Source organism: Esox lucius, chromosome 4 (genome assembly GCF_011004845.1).
Source record: "Esox lucius isolate fEsoLuc1 chromosome 4, fEsoLuc1.pri, whole genome shotgun sequence".
NCBI lineage: Eukaryota > Metazoa > Chordata > Actinopteri > Esociformes > Esocidae > Esox > Esox lucius.
In genome coordinates, this window is record NC_047572.1 from 17,630,767 (window position 1) to 17,643,703 (window position 12,937).

The 12,937-nt window shown below is 40.4% G+C and overlaps 2 protein-coding genes and 1 non-coding gene across 14 annotated transcripts in view; 1 reads left to right on the forward strand and 2 right to left on the reverse strand.

The window, feature by feature from the left end:
• Nucleotides 1-840, reverse strand: part of mbnl3 (muscleblind-like splicing regulator 3) — a 38,000-nt gene extending 37,160 nt beyond the window's left edge. For 10 of the 11 annotated variants that reach the window (XM_034291814.1, XM_010897710.5, XM_010897737.5 and 7 more), the window contains exon 1: nt 503-840. The gene's annotated coding sequence lies outside the window, so the exon portion shown is untranslated. The remainder of the gene's footprint in view (nt 1-502) is intronic. The other variant, XM_010897744.5, reaches the window with a different exon arrangement.
• A 5,637-nt stretch (nt 841-6,477) lies between these two features.
• On the reverse strand, nt 6,478-9,719 carry hs6st2 (heparan sulfate 6-O-sulfotransferase 2). 2 transcript variants are annotated; one of them, XM_010897772.3, is made up of 3 exons: nt 9,569-9,719; nt 8,736-8,874; nt 6,478-8,272 (listed from the first exon to the last, which is right to left on the reverse strand). In XM_010897772.3, the coding sequence occupies exons 2-3, from the start codon at nt 8,774-8,776 to the stop codon at nt 7,423-7,425; spliced, it is 891 nt and encodes a 296-aa protein (XP_010896074.1). In that variant the 5' UTR covers nt 8,777-8,874; nt 9,569-9,719; the 3' UTR covers nt 6,478-7,422. The 2 variants fall into 2 exon arrangements, with proteins under 2 accessions (XP_010896074.1, XP_010896064.1); XM_010897762.3 differs by having other exon boundaries at nt 8,736-9,719.
• Nucleotides 9,720-11,410: 1,691 nt separating this feature from the next.
• trnaf-gaa lies at nt 11,411-11,483 on the forward strand. Its single transcript has one exon. It is a non-coding gene; the product is annotated as a tRNA-Phe (tRNA).
• Nucleotides 11,484-12,937: the final 1,454 nt, after the last annotated feature.

Below are 12,937 nucleotides of genomic sequence, written 5' to 3' on the forward strand. Positions count from 1 at the left end.
AGCATTGTTTCAATATTACCAGTCGGCAAGGTCTTATCAATAATGAAAAACAGAGGATAAACCAATTGTGCACCCTATCACACAACATGTCCGCATTAGAAACTGACCCGCGTATTACTGACGTGTGACCACCGATTTGGCTTACTGTGAGTCTGACAGCCCAGAAAAACCTATGATTCGATTGTTAGTAGACCTAGGCTAAATGCGTCACCATATGGACTAGGCCTACTGTGAATTGTCAAACGTGGAGTTATAATTATTTTCTCTGTATTCGATGCGTAAACTCGCCAACAGACGGTATACGATATTGTAACCTACCCAGCAACAGGCAAATACAGTTCGTTCAATGGTGTCTATCCATATGGTACTTATTTACGAACTTCCAATAGATCTGTTGTTACCATGTCGTTACCAGCTTATTTGCGGGCAAATACAAGCGCAATTAATAATGCAAGACGTCAGGTGAAAGTCAACTGCGACAGGCAAGCATCAGTGGTCTTACCTGTGTGCACCAGCTTGGTAGACTGATCAATAGCCTAATCCGATCTTCAACACTGTCTTCTTATTTACTACTCATGCGAAATTAATTGTAACTGATGGCATAATAAGCAAATTGGCTTATTTTAACAATTCTAAATGCGCCATAGTTTAGGCGAAAAACATTTTTTAATCACTATAACATCTACGACCTTTCGAAATTATGCGTCTCGTGGAATTATCAAAATAAAGTATGCGGGAAACAAAGCAATGAAGCGGCGTGAAGTGAAATGTCGCAACTTGATAGCTAGCTAAATAAAACGCAGACAAGCTAGCTAGACAAGCGGAAGGCGAGGTACATTTTTTGAGGGAGGGCAAAAGCAGAAGGGAGGAGTTCAAGAGAAAAGTGTTGTTTGGTATTACGCATTGCCGTGCAAATGCCTCCATTTTAAGGAATCCCATTTGACTCCGCTATCCACCTTTATTGGGTGGATCACCTTACTACCTTTAGTCTATTGTCTCATTTAACATTCAGCTATGTCTACCTTTAACCTTCAGTACCGCATGTCCATAACATCAGGTACAGCCTCGAGTCTTAAATGGTATTACACAGTATCATGTCATCAAAGCAGCCTGTATAATCAAGATCAGAGCCATATTCTTTCCTTAATGAGAATGATTGACCAAACTGTAGAAAAATGATACACGCAACTACTAATAACCATACATGTAGCCATGTATGGTGCAGGTAGAAAGCCACAGTTTGGATCGGTGGAGTGTAGTAAAATTCAGATTTCCATCAATGCACTGCAATGCACAATTATAGATGAATCAATCCAAAGGAGAATGTATAATCGGAATTATTGTCATTTAGATTTATCCGGAAACTGAGATAACAATTGTCAGTGGAAACAGTACCATGGATTTGGCGCCTTCTGCTGGAGCAAGCTAGCGACCGAGAGAAAGATGGAGAGGGAGTAGAGTTCACATTTGTACCAACCAGAGGAGAGTCCATTGTAGGTTCCACTTCCTGATCAATGATACAATTGGGATATCCAAAGACATGGATATTATGTTGTATTATTTTCCTAACCTATGCATTTGTAATTTATCACTGGTTACTTCATAATAAAGCTAATTTATAGATCATTTATAATACATGTTCATTCATTCATGATCATCCAGACAAAGTTTCAGCAATTTTAATGATTCACAGGTGGAGACGAATGGTAAGGTAATTGTCTTTGTTAGAGCAATTTCTTCAATCTTTTCAAACTGAGAGCTACCCCACAGCACATAGGCCGAATACTTTTGCAAGTAACTCATTCCTTTTTTGTTATTATATATTATATATCACCATACAATCATTTGTTTTTAGTTACAGTGATTTAAAATAAAATGTAAAAAAAGAATGACATTTCAATGTACAACCATTAATCAGTAAGAAATTGAATAATTTTGCAATCCACTGTATGTTTGTAGAAAAATTAGGGGTCACATAGAAATGTCCTTGTTTTCCATGAATACATACATCGAATGAGTCTGAATAGGAAGTATATCAAAATGTACAAGAAATATAGTCATAGAAATTATTAAAAATAATGATTCTAATGTAAATAATAATTGTGTCCTCAAACTTTGCTTTTGTCAAAGAATCCTCCATTTGCAGCAATTACAGCCTTGCAGACCTTTAGCAATCTAGTTATCAATTTGTTGAAGTAATCTAAAGAGATTTCACACAATTCCCCTTTCTTCCCAAAATAGTTCTTGCATTGTTTGGAGCTGTGCTTTGGGTCATTGTCCTGTTGGAGGAGGAATCTGGCTCCAATCAAGTGCCATCCACAGGGTATGTCATGGTGTTGCAAAATGGAGTGATAGCCTTCCTTCTTCAAGATGCCTTTTACCTTGTACAAATCTCCCACTTCACCACCATCAAAGCACCCCCAGACCACACTTTGCCCCCACCATGCTTGACAGATGGCGTCAAGCACTCTTCCAGCATCTTTTAATTTGGTCTGCATCTCATGAATCTTCTTCTTTGTGATTCGAACACCTCTCTGTACCAAAAATGTTTTTCCAATATTCTTCAGTCCATTCTCTGTTCTTTTGCCCATCTTAATCTTTTCTTTTTATTGGCCAGTCCGAGATATGGCTTTTTCTTTGCAACTCTGCCTAGAAGGCCAACCTCCTGGAGTCGCCTCTTCACTGTTGACGTTAAACTGGTGTTTTGCTCGTACTATTAAATAAAGCTGCCAGTTAAGGTCCTGTGAGGTTGTTTCTCAAACTAGACACTCTAACATATTTGTCCTCTTGCTCAGTTGTGCCCCAGGGCCTCCCATTCCTCTTTCTATGCTGGTTAGAGCCAGTTTGCACAGTTCTCTGAAGGGAGTAGTACACAGCGTTGTATGAGATCTTCAGTTTCTTGGCAATTTCTCAGATTGAATTGCCTTTATTTCTCAGAGAAACAATAGACTGATGAGTTTCAGAAGAAAGTTATTTGTTTCTGGCCATTTTGAACCTGTAATCGAACCCACAATTGCTGATATTTCAGACACTCAACTAGTTTAAACACCCGTTTTATAGCTTTCTTTAGTCAGTACAACAGTTTTCAACTCTGCTGACATAACTGCAAAAGCGTTTTTTAATGAAAAGCAGTGAGTTGCTTTTCATTCGTTGTCTGTATAGTTTGCTTTTTCTTTTTATGTTCGGTCTGTGTGTGTTTTGTCTCAGCACTTTAGAAGTTACATTTTTTTCTAATATTGTTTCTAATTAGCCTTTCAAAACAATAAACTAGGAGTAGCAAACACAACGCACCACTGGAACACAAGACTGATGGTTGCTGATAATGGGCCCCTGTACACCCATGATCAGCCATTTCCAGCTACAATAGTAATTTACAAAATAAAAATTATCTACACTGTATTTATGATCAAATGTATGTTATTTAAATGGACAAAAAAAATAATTCAAAAACAAGGACATTTCAAAGTGACCCCAACATTTGAACTGTAGTGTATTTATACTGCCCCGGAAAAAATTAAGAGACCTCTTAAGAGAGCACCTTTTTCGTTCCTTCCCAAAAAAGTTTAAAGGAACGTTTTGAGTGAGGAACAGAAGCATTCAATTTGCAGTAGTCTCTTAATTTTAACCCTTCTGTTCCTCACCCAAAACCTTCCTTTTCTACTTTTTTGGAAAGGAAGAAAAAGGTGCAGTGGTCTCTTAATTTCTTTCCGGAGCTGTATATATATATACAGTGGATATGAAAAGTCTACACACCCCTGTGAAAATGCTAGGTTTTTGTGATGTAAAAGAATGAGACAAAGATAAATCATGTCAGAACTTTTTCCACTTTTAATGTGATCTATAATGTGAACAATTCAATTGAAAAAGATACTGAAATCTTCGAGTGGGAAAAATGAAAAATAAAAACTTTACAATAACCTGGTCGCATAAGTGTGCACACCCTCTTATAACTGGGGATGTGGCTGTGTTCAGAAATAACCAATCACATTCAAACTCGTGTTAAATAGATGTCACTACACACCTGCCATCATTTAATTACAAATAAAGTTCAGTTGTTAAAGTAGGATTTTCCTGACATTTTCTTAGTTGCATCTCAGAGCAAAAGCCATGGTCCGCAGAGAGCTTCCAACGCATCAGAGGGATCTCATTGTTGAAATATATCAGTCAAGAGAAAGGTACAAAAGAATTTCCAAAGCATTAGATATACCATGGAACAAAGTGAAGACAGTCATCATCAAGTAAAGAAAATATGGCACAATAGAGACCTTAGCAAGAACTGGACGCCCCTCCAAATTTGATGAAAACTGGTCAGGGAGTCTTCCAAGAGGTCTACAGCAACATTAAAGGAACTGCAAGAATTTCTGGCATGTGCTGGCTGTGTGCTAAATGTGACAACAATCTACTGTATTTTTCATACAGTGGGGAGAACAAGTATTTGATACACTGCCGATTTTGCAGGTTTTCCCACTTACAAAGCATGTAGAAGTCTATACGTTTTATCATAGGTACTCTTCAACTGTGAGTGACAGCAACTAAAACAAAAATCCAGAAAATCACATTGTATGTAATTAATTTGCATTTTATTGCATGACATAAGTATTTGATACACCAGAAAAGCAGAACTTGATATTTGGTACAGAAACCTTTGTTTGCAATTACAGAGATCATACGTTTCCTGTAGTTCTTGACCAGGTTTGCACACACTGCAGCAGGGATTTTGGCCCACTCCTCCACACAGACCTTCTCCAGATCCTTCAGGTTTCGGGGCTGTCCCTGGGCAATATGGACTTTCAGCTCACTCCAAATATTTTCTATTGGGTTCAGGTCTGGAGACTGGCTAGGCCACTCCAGGACCTTGAGATGCTTCTTACGGAGACACTCTTTAGTTGCCCTGGCTGTGTGTTTCGGGTTTTGTCATGCTGGAAGACCCAGCCACGACCCATCTTTAATGCTCTTACTGAGGGAAGGAGGTTGTTGGCCAAGATCTTCGCGATACATGGCCCCATCCATCCTCCCCTCAATACTTTGCAGGAAAGCATCCCCAAAGAATGATGTTTCCACTTTCATGCTTCAAGTTTGGGATGGTGTTCTTGGGGTTGTACTCATCCTTCTTCTTCCTCCAAACACAGGAAGTGGAGTTAGACCAAAGGCTCTATTTTTGTCCCATCTGACCACATGACCTTCTCCCATTCCTCCTCTGGATCATCCAGATGGTCATTGGCAAACTTCAGACAGGCCTGGACATGCGCTGGCTTGAACAGGGGGACCTTGCGTGTGCTGCAGGATTTTAATCCATGACGGCGTAGTGTGTTACTAATGGTTTTCTTTGAGACTGTGGTCCCAGCTCTCTTCAGGTCATTGACCAGGTCTTGCCGTGTAGTTCTGGGCTGATCCCTCACCTTCCTCATGATCATTGATGCCCCACGAGGTGAGATCTTGCATGGAGCCCCAGACCGAGGGAGATTGACCGTCATCTTGAACTTCCTCCATTTTCTAATAATTGTGCCAACAGTTGTTGCCTTCTCACCAAGCTGCTTGCCTATTGCCCTTTAGCCCATCCCAGCCTTGTGCAGGTCTACAAATGTATCCCTGATGTCCTTACACAGCTCTCTGATCTTGGCCATTGTAGAGAGGTTGGAGTCTGTTTGATTGAGTGTGTGGACAGGTGTCTTTTATACAGGTAAAAAGTTCAAACAGGTGCAGTTAATACAGGTAATGAGTGGAGAACAGGAGGGCTTCTTAAAGAAAAACTAACATCAAGATGTGCCATGCTAATAGACTCAAAGACAAAAAGACTGAGTGCTGTAATAAAATCAAAAGGTGCTTCAACAAACTACTAGTTTAAGGGTGTGCACACTTATGCAACCAGGTTATTGTGAGTTTTTATTTTTCCCCCTAAAAGATTTCAGTTTGTTTCTTAATTGAATTGTTCACATTATAGGTGGAAAAAGTTCTGACATGATTTGTCTCATTCTTTAACATCAGAAGAACCTGGCATTTTAACAGGGTTGTGTAGACTTTTTATATCCACTGTACACACAGACATGTTCAGCTGGAGTGGTACGTTTGTGTAATTTCAAGCCTCAAACTGATCCCATAATCTAAGAGAATACATAATAATGGAACAGAGGAAGGGGTTTGCCAATAAGGGGGACATGACCAGGATGTTTGGTGGCCGGTAGGAAGCACCCTCCATTTAAGGACTGCAACGTTTCCGTAGCCATTGACTCAGTCTGGAATGAGTCTAAATAAATGTTAAATTCACACTCAACAATGACAGCCCAGACAAAGGTTTCCAGTTATTATTAACATTCTACATTGTCTGTTTTGACCAGGGACAACAAGTTAGTGCAACTCATCTGTTCAAACAGAAAACCAGCAGGCTCCTGACCGGAGTGTTCAATACCCCTGCCCTGGTATATGTAAAACATGGAACAAGAATGTCTACATACTGAGAAACTTGGTTTGGCATATTAGTCAGTTACCAAAAAGGTTTATTTGGTCTTACATACAAAAGATGAGACAAGGACATAATAATAGCATAATAACAGGTGAATATAACAGACAGTGTGCTACTGATTGAGGTAAAATAAATCAAGTTTAGTGAGAAATTATTTTCTTTCCGCACCTTCATCATCAAGTCTTTCTTACAATCATATGTGAGTAGCATATCATTCAACACAATATTCAGTTAACCATACTGATTAATAGCAACATTTATGAATAATAAGAATAGAGAACCATCAGTTATAATAAAAACACAGCTTATTCTCTGTAACAACAAAAAAGGTCTGAATTATTATCAGGGAAACCTTTTTTGCTTGGTATATTTTCAACCATCATTATTTTCCCAAAAGCTTGGGTAATCTTTAGGGCATGGTGTTAGTGGTGGGCTTGTCCCAAATGGCACCAGATTTCACTATTTTTGACCGGGATTGTCAAAAGTAGAGGACTATATAAGTCAACGGAGTGCCAATTCTGAATAAGCGTTGAAGAATTCCATCTATCACAATGTCAAATATTGAAGTACACAAAACCAAATGACATTCAAGCTAAATAAGTAGGTATTGCCGTAGGGGAAACTGGCCATGGACTGAAGGTTAGGATGCAGGATGAAGGAAGCTGTGTGTAGTTAGAATTGAGTTTTGAGAACAGCTGTGTCCCAGATCTCCTTCTACCTGAAGTACGCATTCGTTCACTACTACCCACATATATATAATAGCATTCGGACTGGTGTAGGCACGGCCAAAATCAACCTTTTATTATAACAGTCATTCCCTTCCAAACCCATGAAAGGGCATGAACAAGCACACACTCGTAGGACGCACCCTGAATGTCTGTGAAGACAAGGCATATCTGGCGGAATGTACACGGCTCAGCTGGGCTATCCTTCCTTCACTCTCTGGGTGTGTCCTCTCACCACTACCGCCACTGTTCCACATTGTTCATGTAGTCCTCCAGTGCGCTGTTGTTCTCCCAATCCCACCGGTCTGTTGTCTCGCCACCTCCCCTCCCCTGCTGTTTCACCTCTGGGGAGGATGTTCCAAGGTTGGTGGATATGGTCCTCCCAGCCTGGGTCTCTGTCCGCTGGGGCTTGTCGCTGGGCCACACGGCCACTAGCTTCGCCATTCCCGCTCTCCCCATCCTCCCCCTGAGTCTCCTCCTCTCCTGCTGCCTCCTCTTCCGAGCCTGTCTCCTCTCCTGCTGCCGGGCCACCTGGAAGCGCTGGAGGAACAAGTCGCGGGCATACTCGTACAGCTCCACGTCCCATTTGTTCAGCTGGCGGATCCGGTGCTGTGTTTCAGGGGCGACCTCTACACTGGCCGCCCGTGTGCCATTGAGCTGGGTGAAGGGGGCAATGAACGCCAGTCGGAAGGTCCTCTCAAACAGGTACTGGGTTTTCCTCTGGTACTCCGTCAGGCCAAAGAATGCCATGCCCCGCAGGTTGCGCTTGGCACTTTCCAGTAACATGGCCCATCGCCCATCCTCACTCATTGTGGACACGTTGTAGCAGCCCACTAAGCTGAGGTCAGCCAGCATGCGGACCTGCCGGTTGCTTGCCAGGTTGTAGGGACAGTCCATGAAGTCTTGCAGGGAGCAGCCGGACCAGTCATCCCCAGGGTAACAGCTGGGCAGTTCTGCCAGGGTAGGGGCGCGACCGTCACACACATGCAGGGAGGCCTTCCAGGTGGCACCACGCTGCACGTGCCGCCACTCACTCAGGTAGCGCCACACTGGGTCACGCAGGATGGTGATGTAGTAGTAGTTCCGCCTAAGAAAGAACAGGAGAGACACTTAAGTCAGCCTATTAGTCTTTGGATTCAGCACCTCTGTAATAACAACTAACTATACGTTCTCAATGAGACTGAATCCATATCTGTGCAACTCACCCAAATGCCCACCCAAACATTCATGAGTGTCATTACATGACAAATATCAGCTATTTTTTATTTATACACCGAAAACAAATTCAGTTAGAGTCACATTTTACATTGACTCTGTGGTGAATATGAGCAACTAACCATTAAACATGAACACCACCATCCAATAACGCCAGGTGCATTTAAAATACAAATTGGTTGTAAAATAAAATGAATAAAAGCATTATTATTATGGATTATTTCACGTCTCTGATCGATAATGAGAGATGAGCTTTACATTCAAATCAACAGGAAGAAACAGAGCAAACAGACATTGTCTTCCACCATTTCTTTTAAACCCAGAGCCACACTCACCTAGGAACAGTTGGCTTCTTGGGAGGTTCGCGCGTGTTCATGAGGGACGGTACGCAGTTGGTCAACTCCGTCCAGTCAGCGTGAAGACCGCAGCTCCAGCCGGTGGAGAACCGGGAGAATAGCCATGTTTCCCTTTTACCTGGTCGGTAACAAGTACATTTCTTTTGGCCAGCATGGCACTCACAAGGTCTCTCGAGTTGAATATTACGCACTAAATGTCGACCAAAGGTTGTGCCCCCTGTTTTCTGGATGTGTAAAAAAACAATAACATCGTCTCCCTTGATATTGAAGTCAACAAGGCGACTGAGGTCAGCAGTCGTGAAATTGAAGCGGGGAACAAAACGGGCTAAGGCACCGTCTTCAGCTACGTAAGGGTCCTTTCCACTAAGACCAATGTCGTATCTCTCTCCCCGGGGACCGAAGGTGTTGCTACCCGACTTTGAGGACAGTGATCCTAGGTGCAACAACTGGCAATCGGAGCTGGGGCAAACGTACTGAAGAACAATGACACCAAACAGCAAAACCGACACTAAGGCAATCAGAAGCCGATGTTGGTTGGTGGAGTTTTCATCCATCTTTCTCAGATAAACCAAATTGCATTACTCAAGCAGTCTGCCCCAATGGGCCCTGTCCCGATTGGAGGAAAATACGCTTGTTATATTGCTTTCCCTGAAATTGTTTACTAAACACAAACAATGGCCAGGTATACCCATGGAAAAGGAAACCAAGCTAACGCATTCGTTAGCTAACTACAGCAGCTAGCTTGTTTGCGTACCAGCAAAGCGCATTTGATGTTTAACAAAAAAGTGTGATCTAAGCTAGTTTCCATTTACCTCTCACAGTAGTCTGCTTGTATATAGGGAAAAGAGTTGTGGAATTTTTGTTTTCCAACTACAGTTCGGGAATTAGAGCAACCTTCCATCATCATATTCACCATTACTCCCATCCATCAGCGTCTTGTGCACAACATTAAAGAAACACTTCCGGGTCCCGAAAATTAGGAAACGTTCTAAATAAAAGAGACCAACGTATTATTTCAAACTGTGTTTATTAATTGTTTACGAAAATGTACCTCTCAAAACGTTGACAACAATTCAAATATGATCATATTTAAGAGTAATTTCAATAAAAAGTGGGTATTAAAACACGTTCCAAGGGCAAGATTCTGACAATGTCAATAACTGAATATGGAATACATATTGCCTCATAGCTAATAAACTATTTGAATATTCCACAGAGAAAGTAATGTAGGAAATGTTCAGGAGAGTGTGTAGAGTAAGACAAACCTGTCTAATCATGAGGAAAGACTTGAAACAGGAAAGGTTAAGTATTTCCGGGTTACTGATTTATTTTTCACCTTCAGAGTAAGAGTCTAATACACTTTGTAAATTAATTATGTTTAACACTAGTTGTCGTACAGAATATTCAATAAAAAATATTTATAAGATATATTATTAATTATATATATTACGCTTAAGCTTCCCTTCAACTGAAGAACTCAATCGCATCAAAACTTGCGAACAGCCCGCAACTTTGAATTGTCTATTTCGCTATTTGCTGACTAATTCAGGTCTATTTAAAATGACTGAGCATTTAAAAAAATCTGCTTTTTTGTTGTTCCCGTATGAAATGTAACAATTCCATTCAGTTGTAGCCGTGGCTTTCCTTTAAAGAGACAATCTAACAGCATATGGTTAACATGGAAACAATGTTGGCATTTGATGGATTGTTAACAGACGCAGATACCGGTACTTTACCTACATTATGTTAATGATAACGAGCAGTGATGAGGCTGCATAGTTTAAACATAGTCCCACGTCCCAAAACATACATATTGCAAGCGTTTTGGCTAAACAACAAAGTAAAACGATGTAGCTTCCTAGTAAGATCATTGTTTGCTATAGGTAAAAGTAGGGCCAATCATAGCATTGTATCTTATCTGTTATGCAAATGGTTAATAATAATATACTAAGCTTATCGTTGCCTAGGCCTTTTGATGATTAAACTAAATGTCATGTCAAATGTCATGGTGTTTCACACAAAACTTTGTAATAATGACTCAGGAGTGAAATGTGTTCAAGTCCAATGAATCCACAAGCACTGTCAACATGATAGGGTTTTTTCAGCTAAGCGATTAGTAGGCCTGCAAACTAGGCTTGCTCAATAGCCTGCGAATTTCTACTTCATTGTAAAAAGGTGCCAAAGTGAACAATGTAACTATGAAGAACTATCCCACCCAGTGTCCGTCTTTAAAAAAATGATGTGAATTAGGATGTTCAGCAGTCTAAATATCGCCACATATTCAGAAGTTTCGTCATTTGTTTTTTCCGGAAGAGGATTACAAAAAGGATTGCTGTAACATGGACTATCAATTTCAGATAATATTATTTGTGCTATAAAGGGGAAATACTGTGTCTTTCTAATAGATGAGATCGTATAAACGATATTAAAACACCCTCGCTTGATTAGGAACATTTTTTATAGATGCTGTCCTTTTTTGCTAGGACTTTATTCTTACTTCCTAATCTATCCTTCAAGAATTCCATCCGTCGGTTGGCTTCGAAATATACATCACTTGCATATGTGTTTAACTTTTTTTCATATAAATCCTTTCCAACTACAATAACCTAGAGTTATATAATTAGCCATGTGGACGTCTAGCGAAGATGTATACCGCCGAAATAGCTCAGTTGGGAGAGCGTTAGACTGAAGATCTAAAGGTCCCTGGTTCGATCCCGGGTTTCGGCAGTTGGTCAACTTCTTTTTTTTTTTTTTACGGAATTACTGGCTGCAGTAGTAGTCTGGGGAGTTTCCATTTACCATGCTACTTTCCAGCACGCCAAAATTCCGGAAGTCTGGTGGAACCGCTCGGTGGAAAACTTCGTATAATACGAGGACTTAATTTAGTGAATCAGAAAGTAGTCCAATGTTCCCAAAGGGCAAATACTTAATCAGTGTAGATATATATTGTACTCTGGAAAGAATCGATCTTGCTTGATTACAAGTCACTAATTATAATAAAAATACATCTTACCAAAGCTATATCATTTAAAGAACACTACATTTAGTGTTTTCTCAGACAGGGACGTCACTAGAAAATCATGGATGGGGGGTAAGCCTCGTTATGCAGGGTCTGGGCACATCTTTTCATCATGTATTTTGCAGAGTAACAAAGGGTGTAAAATCTATCAAAATAAGGTTATTTTTGGTCAAGGTTGACTGGAAGTATACCGGTCTCATAGTTTGTGTTATACACTGATCTAATATGACTTAAATTCTATCTAAAAGAAGAAACTAAAGCCCACTCTTAATCATGGACCTCAATTTCTTTTAGATATAATTTAATCTTTCCAGTGCTATTACATTTTGAACTTGAGAGGACTTTACTTCTAGAAAGTTACGTTCAAAGCATCAAACCCGAACATGCTGCCAAATGAACATGATTCTATCCAATTTCTATACAAAGAAGTTTAGACGTGATGGAAAGAAAATATATTGACTGATATATTAAATTCTTTTTTTTGGGGGGGGGGGGGGGGTAATTCATATTTTAGGGCTAGCAATGTCCCTGTCTCAGACTACGCTGGGTGGTATCAACAAGCCTTCGTCAATAGTTAAAAAACGCTGAAATTAAGACGACCAATACTTTACAGCACAGGTGTCAAACCGGTTCCACGGAGGGCCGAGTGTCTGCAGGTTTTCGCTCTCACCTTGTACCTGATTGATTAATTAGTTCACTAATTGGTTAATTTCTACCCCCACCTGGTTGTTCAGGTCTGACCTGGGAACCAATTTAAAGGAAAACCCAAAGACCTGCAAACACTCGGCCCTCCGTGGAACCGGTTTGACACCCCTGCTTTACAGCCACTCACTAATGACCCGCAGGGACGAAACAAGCTATCACAATGTAAACAAATTACTGAATTTACCCTTGGGGATAAATAATGTATTTCAATATAACTATGCATTTATATATACATTGCTGTAATAAGTCTGTCCCTGTGGTCCCTGCACTAACTTCAGTATTAAACTCCAATGGGCCAAGACAGTTGCAAGTTTGCTTCAATTGAGACAGTTTCAAGGCACACAGCCTGAATAAATACATACAATTCAAAGAAAATATGACTTCTAAAATAAAAACAGAAAATGTAAGTCATTGTTTGATAACCATCTGAAATGAAAACATTCAAGCCCATTTAAAT

Excerpts from the sequence above, each read along its gene's own strand:
- hs6st2 (XM_010897762.3), bottom strand. The coding sequence starts at position 9,310 with ATGGATGAAAACTCCACCAACCAACATCGGCTTCTGATTGCCTTAGTG. Across the intron at positions 8,273-8,735 it reads AAGAAGCCAACTGTTCCTAG|GCGGAACTACTACTACATCA; the intron begins GTGAGTGTGGCT and ends GTTCTTTCTTAG.